This window comes from Eleginops maclovinus, chromosome 16, assembly GCF_036324505.1.
Source record: "Eleginops maclovinus isolate JMC-PN-2008 ecotype Puerto Natales chromosome 16, JC_Emac_rtc_rv5, whole genome shotgun sequence".
NCBI classification, from domain to species: domain Eukaryota; kingdom Metazoa; phylum Chordata; class Actinopteri; order Perciformes; family Eleginopidae; genus Eleginops; species Eleginops maclovinus.
The window spans coordinates 12,698,612-12,713,404 of NC_086364.1; the positions used below are offsets into that span (position 1 = coordinate 12,698,612).

Genomic DNA, 14,793 nt, shown 5'->3' on the forward strand with positions numbered 1-14,793 from the left:
AAATGTTGGGTAAGTCTGTTTGCATCCTTTATTCACACTGCTGCATTGTAAGCCTGGCTTGCTGAATATTGACCTCACAAAGCCTTGTAGAAAGAAAACACACACCAAGTTGTATATTTTTCAGAATACACAAGAAAAGATCATTTATTTTGGTTAGAGCAAAATGGTCATTGCAGCATGAAGGCTTGCCTGTGTGAGTCTTCAGACGACCTATTTTCTGTCACTATGGCTCGCTGTGGGTAGAAAGCACAGCAAACTCTCAGAAGCACTGCCTTCCTCAGTAAGATATAAACCCAAGGGTCCAAGATTTGATTCCAGGCTGCCATTTGTAAGCCCAGAAGAATGTAACCATCTTTCTCTTCGGCTGAGGTTCTTTGTTTCAACTGAATCACAAGAATATGGATCTATTTGGAAAGAGACACAGAATCAGTTATGCTATTACATTATCATTTACAATATTCTTAAAAACACCTGACCAATATGTTAGGGTTCTGGAAACAAATGAGGAAATCCAAAAGAATACTACTTACAAGAAAGGGGCTCCAACATACACAAGAAACCACAGTGATCGCTGCCAGTTGCACCATCATCTCCTCATTCAACGAACGAGAAAAGGTTGAAGATGTTGATGATGCACGACGAGTGCAGCGACCTGCTGATTTTGTATTGTGGGACTTCTTCCTGGCTTGCAGCAATGCCAGACCACTCAGGATGTTGCACAGTAGGGAAAAAGTAAGTGCTGTGAGGCCCAAACATGAGAAGGCCAGAGCCAAATTGGTGTCAACTTTAGACTTTGGACCATGGATAAGCAAGAAACACCATGTACCAGGAAACTGGGTAGTGTAGGTCCCCACCTTAAATAAAGGTAGAACTGCCAGCATAAGTGCAACAGAAGATAGAAATAACACAACTCGCCACACATGACCCAATGTGACCATAGCAGCGTGGAAAAAGGGCCGGGTGATGGCCACACAGCGCTCTACTGCCATGGCACAACCCAACAGTAAAGGGCATAATCCAAAAAACACCATGCTTGCCCCAAAGATCTTGCAGAATAATTTGTCAGGATTCACATCCTTTATTTTATTCATCTGATCTGTGTGCATATACAAAGCAAATGCGCCTGGGATAACGTGACCTGCAAGATCAGCCAGAAGCAAAGCTACAGTAAGAAGCAAAAATGGGGATTTGGATTGGCGGCGGAATCGGACACGGGATTTAGCCAGGATACCCAGAGCTGTGAGGTTGGAAATTATGCCTAATGTCATAGTGAAGCAGGACATCCCCAAACTTGACGATTTGATAGGTAGCAAGGTGCTGCTGTTCGGCCAGGGACCCGACTGCTCAGACGAGTTCATCTTTAGGTTCTGCAGGAGGATGGATGGCGTAGAGGTAGAAAATGTAGTCATAGATGGTGTTCTCATCTTCAGTGTTACCTACGGAACAGTGCAGGCAAAGTATAATTGCGTCCATTAATTCAAACAAAGGCAGTGAGTGATAGTTTCAGGCAAGGTTTTTATACCATCCTGTTCTGCTATTAAAATGTGTCTCAAGTTCTTCATAGACAGGAGGGGTCTTGAAAAGAGATGTCTTAACTGCAAAGTTGTGTACTAGTGAATGCTATGATACATGCTTCTCTGAGCTACTCAAAGAAATGTGGTCTGCCAGTGACACTAAAGATTTAGATTCATAAGAAGAGAAGCTACTGCAAATGCAATAATAAAGAGGAATGGATGAAACCCAGTCTAAACCTTTCCCTGTCATGATTATAGGGTTTTGTTCAGTTTTATTTTGAATTGTCATAGACTGTCGGTTTCATGTTTTATTTTGAAAGGTGTTCACCCCCTGTCTGTCGTGTCTCTATTTGCTTCTTGTCTCTGTGTTTTCCCTCCTGTTTGATTGTCAGATTGTGTTCACCTTTTGTCCCTGTGTTTCACCTCCCTTCTCCAGCTGTGTCTTGTGTTGTGATTAGTCCTGTGTATTCAGTCTTGCTTTTTCCTTGTCAGTTCGTTGTCGCTTTCCCTATAGTCTGTTCCTGAATTCATGTCATCTCCATGTTTGTCCCAGTTGTGCTCCCCAGTTTGTTAAGGATAAGTTCATTCTTGTTTTCTCTGTGATCGGCTTTTTTTTGCATTAAAGCTCGCCTTTTGTTGAAACCTTTTTGGATTATTTTTACTGCACTTGGGTCCTATTTACCCCACCCTGACGTTTCCTATGTTATGCAAGTACATGCACATTGAAGTGCTTGCTTATACAACAATGGATTCTCACAAATTCAAACTTTAAAGAACACTACATGGAAAACACAGACAAAAACCCCATCAGTCTAAAGGATTGAGTTTATGGCAGTGTGTCATATTTTTAGAATTGTGCAGGGTGATTGTGCAGAGTGATTATTTCTTCATTACTGTTGACAGTCACAGACGGTCGACGGATTTATAACGAGACACACGGCATAATCCACGGGCCAGCTTTAAATACAGAACACCGGCTATATGCCAATTGGATGCCCTGAGGAGAGAATTATCAACATTTACCAAACTTTCCTGTCAGTTATGGTGTGGAAATGTAGGAACTTATGTAATTTCTGCTGATTTTATACGGGCAGTTTGAACACCACCTTTCATCTGTATGCTATTTCACAAAATGTTTCAACACATTTATTTCCACTGCATTTGTAATAATGCCATCAGTCTGCATCAGATTACCTAGGCTGGAAATAAAGGGTTTGGGTTTACAATTTGGATTATTCTACATAATAACACCAAATCACCCCAAAATTACTAGAGCTATAGTAATGTCACTTGAATGTTCCATTGTGCATTAGCAATTTTCATCCTGGTACATCACGCATCAGACACTAGCCTTGATATTTGTAACCGGTTACTTGATTCTCAATCTCCAGGCAAAAATGTGCACAGACTATTTTAGTGAGAGTGTGTATAGTTAACTTATAAATGCTCTACAGTGGCGAAGGTCTCCAGCAACTGACATGTCATTATAAAATAAAACAAGAAGAAGGTCACAGCTGCAGCTAAAATTGATCTTTTCTTTGTTTCCATCTTTCGGACAGATAGCAAAAAGAACATAATCCTTAATCTGCTTTGTTTACATAAACTTCCACATCTCCTATTAATTTTACATAGACCTTCAAAGGTTACAAGAGACCACTTGGAGTTTAAGAGAAAACGAATAACCTGTGCCGTTTCTTATTATGTCTAAACCAGCAACTCACAGCTGATCAAGCAGGTAATTGGTGGTATATATATATATATATATATATATATATTTATTTGGTTCTGTTATCCCATCACTTACTTAATCAATAGTATATCAAATGTCGGTAAATGCAGCTTTTAAATTGGGGATTGGCAGTCTGTATAACAAAAAAAGCTGTGCTGTTTACCATGAAATCATTAAAAAAAATCTGACTGGATATTTTATCTTTTCTTAACCCTAAAGGCAGAATCTGTTGTTATTTTCCTTTAACTGTGTTCTTTAAAGAGGACAAAAAATGTCTTAACATCCAAGCTATAACAAAGAAAATCAGGACCTGGGTGGGAGTGCCCCTTCTGTATTATCCAACACTTAAATATTTAAATACGGATGTCTGAATCCCATCAAAATCCCTCACAGCTCTCATTCACAGTAAAAGTGGATTAAATAGATGGAATCAGGGAGAAATCCTGGATTTCCTAGAGATTCACCGTCCTTGAGACTAATTTGCAACTGAGAAGAATATCATATAAGTGTGTTATCTATGAGGTAAATCACCATGAAATGGTTATGAATTATAAATTAAACGTACCTTCAAATGACTCCAAATGAACACTGGATGAGAGAGGACGAATGTATCTCTCTTGTCAACAGATCTGCTTAATTTACTATTTTCGGTAATCACAACTGTTCACAATCATTTGCTCTCATTCTCCTCCGTTTCTCTCCCCTGCCTCTCTGACAGATTCCCTTTCTCTCTGGTCTGACTTTCTCCCTCTCCAGAGACTTGGCAGCTATTTTATCTCCATATACCGGATCTGCATTTTCCTACCCTCTTTTCCTCCCTTGATGTAGTCCTTGCATCTATTCATCTTCTCTGTTGATTGTTTGAACCAGAGGGGATCTTAGTCGTTACTTTCTGTAGTATTGATTCAGTGCATGCTGAATAATTCATCAGTCACAAAAGTCAGCTAGTGCAAACATGTTCTTATTTTGCTTTCTCAAATTCACAACGATACATTTACTGCCCTCAAGAGGTAAGAAATGTGAGTCTGTTACTCAACTTTTACCATGTTTATGATCACCCAGTGTCTGTCACATAAACACAGAGTAGGCACAACCAAGGACATTAAAGGAGTTCGAAAGACCATGATGATGATGAGGTGCCTCAAAGGTTTCTGGTATACTTGTGCATTGCATGCATCAGTACCAAGGTTTGCCTGTTTAAAGAGAGATTACTCAGTGTTATATACTTTGAAATTAGCAGTATACGTTTTCAGGACTACTTAAGGTTTGCACATTAATATTCAAGTATCAGTTTTAAGATTTCAGACTTCTTGTTGTTGTTGAAAACATCCTGTCTGTATTCTGCACAAACAGGAAGGAAGAGGAGATAATCTTCTATTTCCTCTGTATGTGCCAATCAAGTCAAGTGTTCCAACAGTTGGCAAACGTATGGGTGTCAGAAATAGAGATAGGAATAAAAGTTGGCTCTTAAACAAAACTCATACTTTTTAGTTTATTGATATCTTGTTACTGTTTCTTGTAATCTTGCATATAAAAAGTTAAAGAAAATCCTTTAGTTGTTCACAAAATCTTTATTGTATATTTTAGATAAAATTATTCAAGGCCAGACATCAGAATATTATTCATTTTATTTAATGCTTCTAGGAGATGGATGAAAAGTATGAGAACACCTTTTTAAATATATCAACCTAAAAAATATGAAATCAATCAGAAACATGGATCCAAAGAACATTTTTCTGAACAAACATCTGACTTAAAGGCTAAAACCAGTGCTTAAAACAAAGCTTGAATTATAAAACCCAATTATACAAACGTTTTCTCTGAACATTCAGGTTTGGGAACTAAGTAAATAAAAACCAAACAATAATTACATGAAATACTTTGAACAAGTAAAAGCTTGCTAAATGGAGCAGAAAATACAGTAACTTACTATAAATACTTAATTGCGCAGCAATATATACACACAAAATACATTTAAAATCTATTTCTATAGTCGTCCTTCTTTTTGGTGGTCATATTTAGATAATAAGTTCCACAAAAAAAGTGCTTGTCTTAGATATGTCTTTTTAGATTATCTTTGCATGTTGAATAAAGTACCTGGATGACATGACAAGCCATAAAACATATACCTGATAAAACAGGTCTTGAGGATCACTTGAATATTTAAAAAAACGTTTACATCTTTTCCGTAAATAAAGACATTTTTTACCACTAGATAAAGTTTACTATGTGCTTATCATGGGTCATCATAAAAGTGTTGTTTGAATAACAAAATGTAATGCTCATCACTGTTGAATGTCATTTCTTATCTTAATTTGTAATACATCATACATGTCAATGTTTCCTATTTAACATTTCCAAATGCAAATACCAACTCAATAACAAAAATGAAAAAAAGGCATGAAAATGTAAAGAAGCATTAAGAACATGTTGCAATGAAGCTGATGCATTGACTACACGTCAGGGCAAAAGTAAGCTATTCATCTTAGATGGCAGTATTCTTGAAATAAATCAGACTTTTCTCCCAAATCCCTGTTAAGTCCTCAGATGCGAGACTCCCCCGTGTCCTGGGTGCTCTTGGATGCCTGAGTAACAGGAAAAAAGTCACGCCCATGAGTCACAACGGACACGTCAGTATTCTTTCTTTATCAGGAAAGGTCTGTTCTGACACCCTTCACTTTACATCTCCGTTAATACCATGCCACATTCAAACCATGGTAAAATACTATGTGTTTGCTTCTAGGAAGCTTTCCAAGTAATGTTCAGATGACTTAACTAATTAAGTCTTCTAAGCAATGTTGAACTATGCTGTCCACATGCATGGTAAATGTTTCACTTAATTGTACTGTGGCCTGGCGAGAAATGAAGGCATAAGTTATTCATTAAATGGTACAACTATTTTCCAGAACTTCTTTCTTCTTAATATGTAGCCAAATAAACTTTAAGTAGAAATCAAACTGTATTATCACATAAATGAACATTTCTATGTTGCATTGTGTTAAAACGAGGGAGTGTACAGCAACATTCTGGATATTACATTGCCTAAATGAGACACACTGAAGTAAAATATTACTAATTGCTTACATGAGCTTTGCTGGTGTGTGAGGAGCTTAAGTCAAAGTAACTCTTCTTTCGAGGTGCACAGAATCTGGACAGGATGTTTCCATATTCTTCCCTCACCTAAAATTAGAATACAAATTAAGTTTTGACACCAGAAATACAGGCAGAGCCGGAGTTTTCTATTTCTGAGAGGAGGAGGCTAGACAAACCTGTTTTGAAAGCAGACAGTGCATGACAAAGAGCATAACCCCCTGAAAGCTGCTAAAGATGGTAAACAGGTATGTTATGATTATTGGCCCCCCTTCAAACTGGAAACAACCAAAGATCCATATGATGCCCAAAAGCGTCAACTGAGCCACTGCAGTAATGATGAACGCCCTGCAGGAGGCAACAAAGATACACATGGTTAAAATCTGGGGCACTTCAAGGAAATAGCTGTTTTTTTTTTTTAATAGAAGTAATAATTGTTATGCGGTGTATTGTTAATTGGAGAAGCATATAAAAAATGTGTTGTTCCAAATATATATATGTCAAATATATGTTACCATATTTATAAACATTACCACTTCCATACACACAGACACTCACTTCACTTTCTGCAGATTGTCTAGGTCAGGGTTTAAACTTGAGAACTTCTGTGCCAACTTCCACACAGTGATGAGAAAGAAGAAAATGTTGACCTGAAAGCCAACAAAATGCAAATTTTATTTTTTAAAAGAAGCCCTTTGTACATTTTAAGGACATCTTTCAACTCAATAATTCCACTTACAGTAATGATGACGCAGACAGGACCAAAGAAACTCCAAATTAAATCCAGGCTTAACCAACAGCTGCAATTAGTAGTGAGAGTTTTATTGAGCAAAGGTGTCAACATAACCTGGTATTCAGGAATACATTAAAAATTAAACAAGTGGAGGCAACTTACTGTCTCTTTGTGCCATATCCCTTGGCATTAGCTAATGCAGAAACCGTGACTACAACAGCTGGGACTCCATAACCCCCTGCCATCATGTAGAGGGTTTTGAAGTTGGTGTTGAAAACCAGGACCACCATTCTGAAAAGTTGTATGCCCTCTAGACACATCCAGCAAAATGCTGCCAGGAAGAAGAAATGCAGCAGCCCTGCTACAACTGCACAGCCAACCTGATGCAGAAGGAGATGAAGATTATGATGACAGCAACGAAAAAAAAGACATAGGATGCCTAGAATTGGGGAGAAGAAAAGTGCAGAAAATTCTTGCTGAACAGTTTTTTTTTATATATACTTATTTATAAATCTTCAATCAGCATCCACATAAACCATTCAATAGCTGTGCTGTTACAGGTGTATGTTCCTCTGCTGTTTTTGAAGGTGTCAGAAATGTTACAGCACCCATTTGGACAGTACAAGCTGTTATTATTGTTTGTATTTACCCGGTTCTCAGTACGAGAGATGCCTGCAAGGAAGATAAGGGTGGCAATAAAGAGGCTGATGCAGAGGTGCAGGTGGATGGTGGTTCGTGGGCTTTTGATGGAGCGGATCAGTGAAAAGGTCAGGATGCAGATAATCAGGCAAATTAGTGAAAGGGACAGACCCACCCAGGTGATCAGCTGCAACTCAAACTTGTCCTGTTGGGAGAGACCGAGAAGTGGTACAGTACGGATTAACGTTTAATCTATAGACTCATAGGCATCATGATTGGCTTTGTAACATGAGAGTGCTAACCTCTATTTCATGGAGTGCCATGAGCACAGCAAAGCTGCTCAGATGGTTGCAGGAGCACACAGTGTATTTAGGTTTGGACTCCACCACACTGCAACCACGAGCAGACCATGACCCTCCTTCTTTTAAAGAATCCCAGAATACACATGTGTGGTTTGTTTCATTTGACTGTGAATTCAAGTAGATTAATGACTATTATAGAAATAACATTTTCATGCAGGGATAGATTATTATCCTTATTGGCAAAATAGGTTCTACCTGTTTGAGATGTTCGAAAGTCAATATGACAGGCTCTTTGAGGTGGTTTGCGTTTCTGTTACTGACAGTGACCGTCACAATTTTAGAGTTGATCTTATAGTTGTGTTCCGCTTGACGTTTCATACCGCTAAAGAAGCCATCTGCAGAGTCCTCCAGGTTTGCATAGCTCAGAGAGGACACTGTTGTAAAGCCTTTCACAAGCATAGAAGGATGAAACTTGATTAGGTTGACATTCATCACATTACTTAAGTTATCTACATCTTAATAAAAGTGGTTACAATTTTGTTAATTCATGCATGATGATTACCTGGGTAATGGTAAGGATCTCCAGCCGCTGTTTTCAACGAAATATTAAGATGAGCTCCCTTGGATGATAATGTCTTGGTTCCCTGGGGAATGTCATCCCCCTTTTTTACCAGAAGCTTCAAATCTAGATCCAGATGGATTATTATTTTTTGTGAACATGCATTAACTGTCTGTAAAATACTGTAGATGACTTAAATACAAGAGAAATCTACCAGTTGTTGAAATACATCAGAAAAGATGTAAACCTAATGGAGTTTTCTTTGTACCTGTTTGAGTGGAGGTTATTGCTGTCCAAGGGTCCTTAATGAAAGGTCCTATAAGCCTCAGAGTTTCCTCCACCATGGTCAAAAAGATGGAGACTTTCCTGTTATTTTTGAAGGCTCCACCGGACAAGAGCTTGTCGATCAAAGACAACAGTTTCTGAAGCCAAAGGAGAGGAGGGGTAGAGGGAGCATGAGTGTGTGCATGGAGAAACAGGAGACAGAGTCAGTCGAGGCAGACTTTCAGGCTGCATACGACCTCAGATCAACATAAACAGTTGCCATAGCACAGACAGCTGAACACCATGTGACAGAGCTTCAAAGGGGCAGAACTTCCTGTTTTCATTGTTTCGGCAGAACTAAAGGCTTTTTTTGCATTGTGAAATTGCATTTTAATTTATAAATGCTCAGAAATATACCTTTAGTATGTCCTCTCCATCCAGCTCTTTTGGATGTTCACTCATTGTAAGCTGCAGACAGCTTTCTTTTAACTGCATCACAAGATCACGTGCAACATGAAATCCCTGTGAATGCAATTTTGGCAGAATTAAACAATACTATCAGGAAATAGATCTTAAAAGACCTTAGCAAAAATTGAACTGTGATCAAAATGGCTATTACCTCTGTCAAACTGATCTTATCTTTGAATACATCACACTTCAATTCTGAGGAAACAGGAGTTATGTGTGATGAAATGTGTTTGCTGATAATGCTTATACTAAGAAAAGTGATATTTTTTATATATTTACTGATCAAACACCAGTTCTGTGCTGGATGTTGGTATAGTTGAGTGCTGCTGTGTTCTTACCGGTACAGCGAGCCCTTTTGTTTCCATAGTTAGTGAACCCTGCATGGCATGTACAGTAATGGCCACTGGCTCCATGGTAGCAGGTTCCATTTCCGCAGATTGTCGTACCAGTCCTACATATGTCTAAAATGGAGACAAACCAGGCAGAGCAAAATGATTACATTGTGTTTAAGTCAATTCTAATGGAACATTAATATCCTGGTCCAACTGGCCGTTCATGTAAAAGTGGGGCTTGATAAAAAATAAACAAAGCACAAAATCAACCACAAAACCAAACAGCTCATCTAAATCACAATTCAGAACTACAGTCATTTCAACTTACTTAAAATGTATTTCCATGTTTGTGGGACAATGCTCTTACCCTCACGTTGCTCCTGATTACTAGAGAGATTGCCAGATTTCAGTTCAAAGCCAGCATTGCAGTCACAGCGATAACTGCCTTGTGTGTTGATGCATTTTGCATTCTGACCGCAAACGTTTTCCTCTTGACATTCATCCAAATCTGTTTGAGCAGGAACGAGAAAAAGAAAAGACGAGAACTATCACCAACGCGTGCTCACCTCAAACACATAAGAGAACAGTGAGGGTAGCTTACTGATAATCATATTACCTCTACATGTGATGTTGTCACCGTTACGAAAACTTTCCTCTTCATTAGTGGAAATGTATCCAACATCACAAATGCAGGAATATTGTGGAATTGTGTTAAAACACAAGGCATTAGGTCCGCAGAGGCCTCTGTCTTCGAAACACTCATTGATATCTAAAAGTAATAATAAAATACAATACTTTTTGTGTACATGACTGCATCAGTAAAACTTCAATTTCATTTGAAACAGACTCTCTGCTGTCCTCGATTTAATCTACATGGTAACTTACCTTCACATTTATCAGATGTTGCTGCTGAAAAATTTGCAGCCCCGGATGAGGATCTGAAACCGTCAGCACAAAGGCAGGAGAAGCTACCAATCGTGTTTTTACAGACTGCGTTCTCTCCACATAGCTGATCAATATAGTCCTCAAAAGACCCACATTCATCGAGATCTTAATTAAGGAAACATGAATTGAAAAAATTATTGATGCAAACAAGACAGGTTTTATCCTAAGAAAATATGTTTAGGTAGCTATACATTTAAAATGCTTTTTTATGCATATAATGGTGTCGTTTTTTCCCATTTATAATTTCTAAATGCAGATAGAAATGAATTATGCAAACTACATTTATAAAACTCAGTGTTTTTACATTCGGAGTTATGTGTTCAACAAAGTTTGTTATTTATACCAATGCACTTGTTTTTCGTCAAAGTAAATCCGCCAGGGCATTCTGTTTCTGACTGGACAATGAGAATGGAGAGGTTCAGAGCTGAAAAGAAACCAGGCGACTGTCAGTGTACAAGTTCAAAACTTTCTGAGCATTAATGCAACATCTGCTACTCATGCTTAATACACACTCCTTGAAAAACAATCAGTCCTCAATATTTCCCTATAGATACGGTGACACCAATGACTACTTAAATGTTGTCAGTTTAAAAGCAGCTCTGCAAAAAAGGTAAATTCCTTAAATGTATACCCTCCTTTCCTAAGATTGCTCAAGGACCTTGTTACCTACAATTCAACACTTTGGTGTCAGGAGAACTCAACTTCCTTTGAAGAAACATCAGCTGGCATGGGACGAACACTAAAGAAGCATCACATCCTCCGATTGTTCACTGTAATCGCCTAAATTACACCAGATTGGTGATATGTACAGCATATGGAAACTGTAAGAAACTTTACAGTTATTATTATTATAATTCAAGTGCTCAAGTGTTTACTGTGGGATTAGTTAAACAGAGGTTCAAAAATATGTTGTACTAGGAAAAACCTCTCCGTCAAAAGTTTCCCTTTTTGTTTGACCTTTTTTACCAAAGAATAATTTCCAGTAAAAAAGCTAGATAGTATAGTAGGGGAATGTGGGAAAGTACGGCATGGTCTTAGCAATTTGAGAGAACTGAAACTTATAACTGAGTAACTTAAGGAGGAAGTAATTTATATGAAAGTCATAGAAATGTCAAAGAGAAGAAAAAATGATAAAATGATAATGACATGATAGGATTGAAATCATGAGATTATGAAACGCTTCACATGTGGCAACACATCTTCTTCCTGTGTGACTGTGGAGCCATCCACGAGTGCTATGTGATGAGCTCATAGTGTAACAATATATTTTAAAAGAAGAAGTACAGAAGTCCTTTGTGCAGCGGGGCCCAGATAATTCAAGTTGTTGAGGAAAAGCATCACACGCCTTCCCTTTCTCCCTATTCATTTGGGCTTGTTTGCACAGTCTTCAGGCTCTGGCCGCTGTAGAGAGGCTCCAATAAGCAACGGGAGGGTTTGAGTTTCTCCCTTTACCATTTCAGCCAGTGAGAATTGCTGGCAGATTGTGTCGTGTTGGAAAGTTCTTAAACAAAGTAGTAAAATGTTGAACTAAAAGTTGAAATAGAAGTGTGTCTGCTGCTTCAGTTATTTCCTGTTTTGTCCTTGTTTTCATATGATTGTCCCCTGTAAAGCACTTTGGTCAACATCAATTTTTAAATGCTCTATCAACAAATGTAGTGATTGTCAACTTTACAACTCCACAATTTAATTACAGCTTAAAGTGTTTTAAATACTAAAAGTTTCATATGACATCAGTTTTTGGTCTAAAATGTCATCTTAAACTATCATTGTTAAAAGGTTTTAGTTTTCTTCAGCCAGTTAGTTTCCACAGTGCACAGAACATTTAAAGCTCTTTACGGATGATTTTCCATTTAAACTATTGTTTCAAATCGATGACAGATGTGACTCACCCAGTATCAGGAGGTTCCACGTGCCTGCCATGTAGAAAAGGGAAACACTGCCCAGATCTCTATAAGAAAAATCCAGACATCCAACGCTGGAAACTTCTACATTTAGATCTAACAGCTTGTTTTCCTCTCTTTTTGTCTCCTACACTCCTGACAAAATGTGAAGTGAAACCAAACAGTCCCTTAAGGAAAAAGCTACAGTATATGTTGATACCATAACAATAAAACATAAACTTGAAACACTAGTCCCTCATCTTATACACAACCTCTCCTTTTTCACTTTCCATGACATCTGCCTTTTTCTAATGGGGTAACATGCTGAGTTGACTTTTTCTTGGGAGGGGTCAGTCTCTCTCTTTCTCTTTCTCTCTCTCTCTCTCTCCCTCTCTCTCTCTCTCTCTCTCTCTCTCTCTCTCTCTCTCTCTCTCTCTCTCACAGAGTGGTTTGAAAGGGAGAACAGCATGAAACAGTTCATGAAAAATGTATTTTGGGTTGGTGTGATAGTGAAAGGAATCAGCTGCAGTGTGTATCTAAGCAGGGCTTTTGCAAAAGTAATTTCTATCTCTCTTCTCTCTGTCTTTAATCCTCTACCTGTATATTTCCCTTCTTTTGGACTGGGACACACGGGGATCAAGGGGAGTTTAAGTTATGTGGTCATTGTCCTGCTGGTGGGTACAAACTCACATCAGCAGAGATTCAGTACTAGCGTTGACATGTATATAGCTTTTGCCTCTAAGAGCATCTATTTGAAACAATGGTTTGGAAAAAGAGAACAAAGGACACTTACGTCTCCACTCCCTGAAGGCAACCCTAGAGCACTAAATGATTAATAAAAGAAGAAATAAAATGTGAGCAACTAGTTAATTGTGACTGAAGACAGCTACCAATAGTGCAAGCAGCTACAAATTTATTTTTTCTTGAGTTTGTAAGCAGGAAATACAAGTGAAAAAAAAGGAACACAATGTTCCTACCATCGTCACACATTTTTGATGTTGAGGTGTGTCCTCTGCTACAAGTAACTTGTGCAGACTTTCTTTGGTTGTATTGGCTTTAGCATAACACATCTGAAGGAAATTCCAACTTTCTGAAGTGTTTGAAAGAGCAACATAATAAAACAAAAATAAATGGTTACATTTTCAGCAACTTTCTGATTCCCTGCTTTGTGGCAAGTTCATTTTCAGGCCTGAATATACTGTCGCAAAGTTCACTGCCTTTTTTTACACTCATAAACAATGGGGTGGACTATGGGCTTTGTGTGCCTTGAAAAATGGAGGTGACAGACAACAGGCCTTAGGGGACGATGCAGTTTGTTACTTAGATGCTCAGGCCTTGAATGTACTGACATCAGCATGACCTATAAAAATAACTGCCCTCAAATAGGCCTATAGTATACATATTCAAAGTGGATCTATTTTTTACAATAAATGCGTTCCAGTTCTGAAATATTTAATCTTAATAAGTTTTTTCAAAAAAACATAAAACAATGGCAACGGTATGTGAACGTTTTCAAAAATGAATGTGGCTTTCAATGTTACAGCTGTGTAGTGGTACTGTAGCTCATGTATAAATTGGTGGATGAGTGGAGTAAAAACAAAAGGAATCAAAGACTGAATCAAAGCAAACTGCGAAGAGAGGAAATCGGAACTGGCTATATGAAACACGCTAAAAACACTAAATCACTATCACCAACCACCATTTTTATAAAGGCAATATTTATTCCGTGCATAAAGAACAAAAGGTTGAGCCCGAGCTAACGCACCAGATAGGGACATATCACTGTAGGGTTCTCACTTAAGGCACATGATGAACTATGAAAGCTGTTCTTTGGTGACAGCTTGAGTGCATAGCACACAGTCCTGATGGGAATGGTAACAAATCATCCGGGATTGGGGTACACACTTATTTCACACAGTTTACCATCTAGAACACAGTTTGCAATCACATATGCAAATCAACTAAAAAGGCGTGTTCAGAGGGGGTCGAAAAAGAAATGGACTGTAGTCAAGGCAACATATTGATGCAAGCTTAACAATAAAACAGCCTGTTTTAACAAAACAGCAATGGATGCAACTGGCTCACATATTGGACCTGCATTTTTTTTTTTTTGTCTCTGATGCTGTGAATAATCTTTGGCTGAGGACATTCGTATCCCTACCCAATCTAAGCTGGGCTGAGGTTGATGAATCCTTGCCAGGAGTGATGAGTTCTGAGCCTGGTATCACCTCTCTACATACTCTGGACTCAAATTATGAACCTGTTTCGTTTGAGTGAGGGGATTGAACCGTGGTGTCTTGTTCCAGTTTACTTCTTGCTACTTTTTGAAAGAGTGATT

At 38.3% G+C, this 14,793-nt stretch overlaps 2 protein-coding genes across 5 annotated transcripts; both read right to left on the reverse strand.

The window, feature by feature from the left end:
• Window positions 1-155: 155 nt before the first annotated feature.
• Window positions 156-4,394, reverse strand: ptger1c (prostaglandin E receptor 1c (subtype EP1)). Of its 3 annotated transcripts, none has more exons than XM_063903091.1 (3): window positions 4,281-4,394; window positions 531-1,436; window positions 156-404 (listed from the first exon to the last, which is right to left on the reverse strand). In XM_063903091.1, exons 1-3 carry the CDS (start codon window positions 4,365-4,367, stop codon window positions 168-170), a joined length of 1,230 nt encoding a protein of 409 aa, XP_063759161.1. In that variant the 5' UTR covers window positions 4,368-4,394; the 3' UTR covers window positions 156-167. The 3 variants fall into 3 exon arrangements, with proteins under 3 accessions (XP_063759161.1, XP_063759162.1, XP_063759163.1); XM_063903092.1 differs by lacking the exon at window positions 4,281-4,394 and adding an exon at window positions 3,809-3,959; XM_063903093.1 differs by lacking the exon at window positions 4,281-4,394 and having other exon boundaries at window positions 531-2,063.
• A 462-nt stretch (window positions 4,395-4,856) lies between these two features.
• On the reverse strand, window positions 4,857-12,770 carry LOC134877532 (adhesion G protein-coupled receptor E1). Of its 2 annotated transcripts, XM_063903068.1 has the most exons (19): window positions 12,465-12,770; window positions 10,919-10,999; window positions 10,516-10,680; window positions 10,247-10,399; window positions 9,998-10,138; window positions 9,637-9,759; window positions 9,450-9,493; window positions 9,248-9,352; window positions 8,835-8,988; window positions 8,570-8,692; window positions 8,263-8,453; window positions 8,008-8,172; window positions 7,716-7,910; window positions 7,229-7,446; window positions 7,073-7,133; window positions 6,892-6,983; window positions 6,513-6,681; window positions 6,328-6,423; window positions 4,857-5,828 (listed from the first exon to the last, which is right to left on the reverse strand). In XM_063903068.1, exons 1-19 carry the CDS (start codon window positions 12,493-12,495, stop codon window positions 5,787-5,789), a joined length of 2,349 nt encoding a protein of 782 aa, XP_063759138.1. In that variant the 5' UTR covers window positions 12,496-12,770; the 3' UTR covers window positions 4,857-5,786. The 2 variants fall into 2 exon arrangements, with proteins under 2 accessions (XP_063759138.1, XP_063759139.1); XM_063903069.1 differs by lacking the exon at window positions 10,919-10,999.
• Window positions 12,771-14,793: the final 2,023 nt, after the last annotated feature.

What these genes read in the sequence shown, in the direction of transcription:
- ptger1c (XM_063903091.1), bottom strand. Translation starts at nt 4,367, where the DNA reads ATGGTCTTTCGAACTCCTTTAATGTCCTTGGTTGTGCCTACTCTGTGT. An exon ending in TGATCATAAACATGGTAAAA is followed by an intron (nt 1,437 to 4,280) that starts GTTGAGTAACAG and finishes ACTGTTCCGTAG; the next exon opens with GTAACACTGAAGATGAGAAC. An exon ending in TATGTTGGAGCCCCTTTCTT is followed by an intron (nt 405 to 530) that starts GTAAGTAGTATT and finishes CTTTCCAAATAG; the next exon opens with ATCCATATTCTTGTGATTCA.
- LOC134877532 (XM_063903068.1), bottom strand. Translation starts at nt 12,495, where the DNA reads ATGGCAGGCACGTGGAACCTCCTGATACTGG. An exon ending in GACGAAAAACAAGTGCATTG is followed by an intron (nt 10,681 to 10,918) that starts GTATAAATAACA and finishes TCCTTAATTAAG; the next exon opens with ATCTCGATGAATGTGGGTCT. An exon ending in CACACACCAGCAAAGCTCAT is followed by an intron (nt 5,829 to 6,327) that starts GTAAGCAATTAG and finishes CCTGTTACTCAG; the next exon opens with GCATCCAAGAGCACCCAGGA.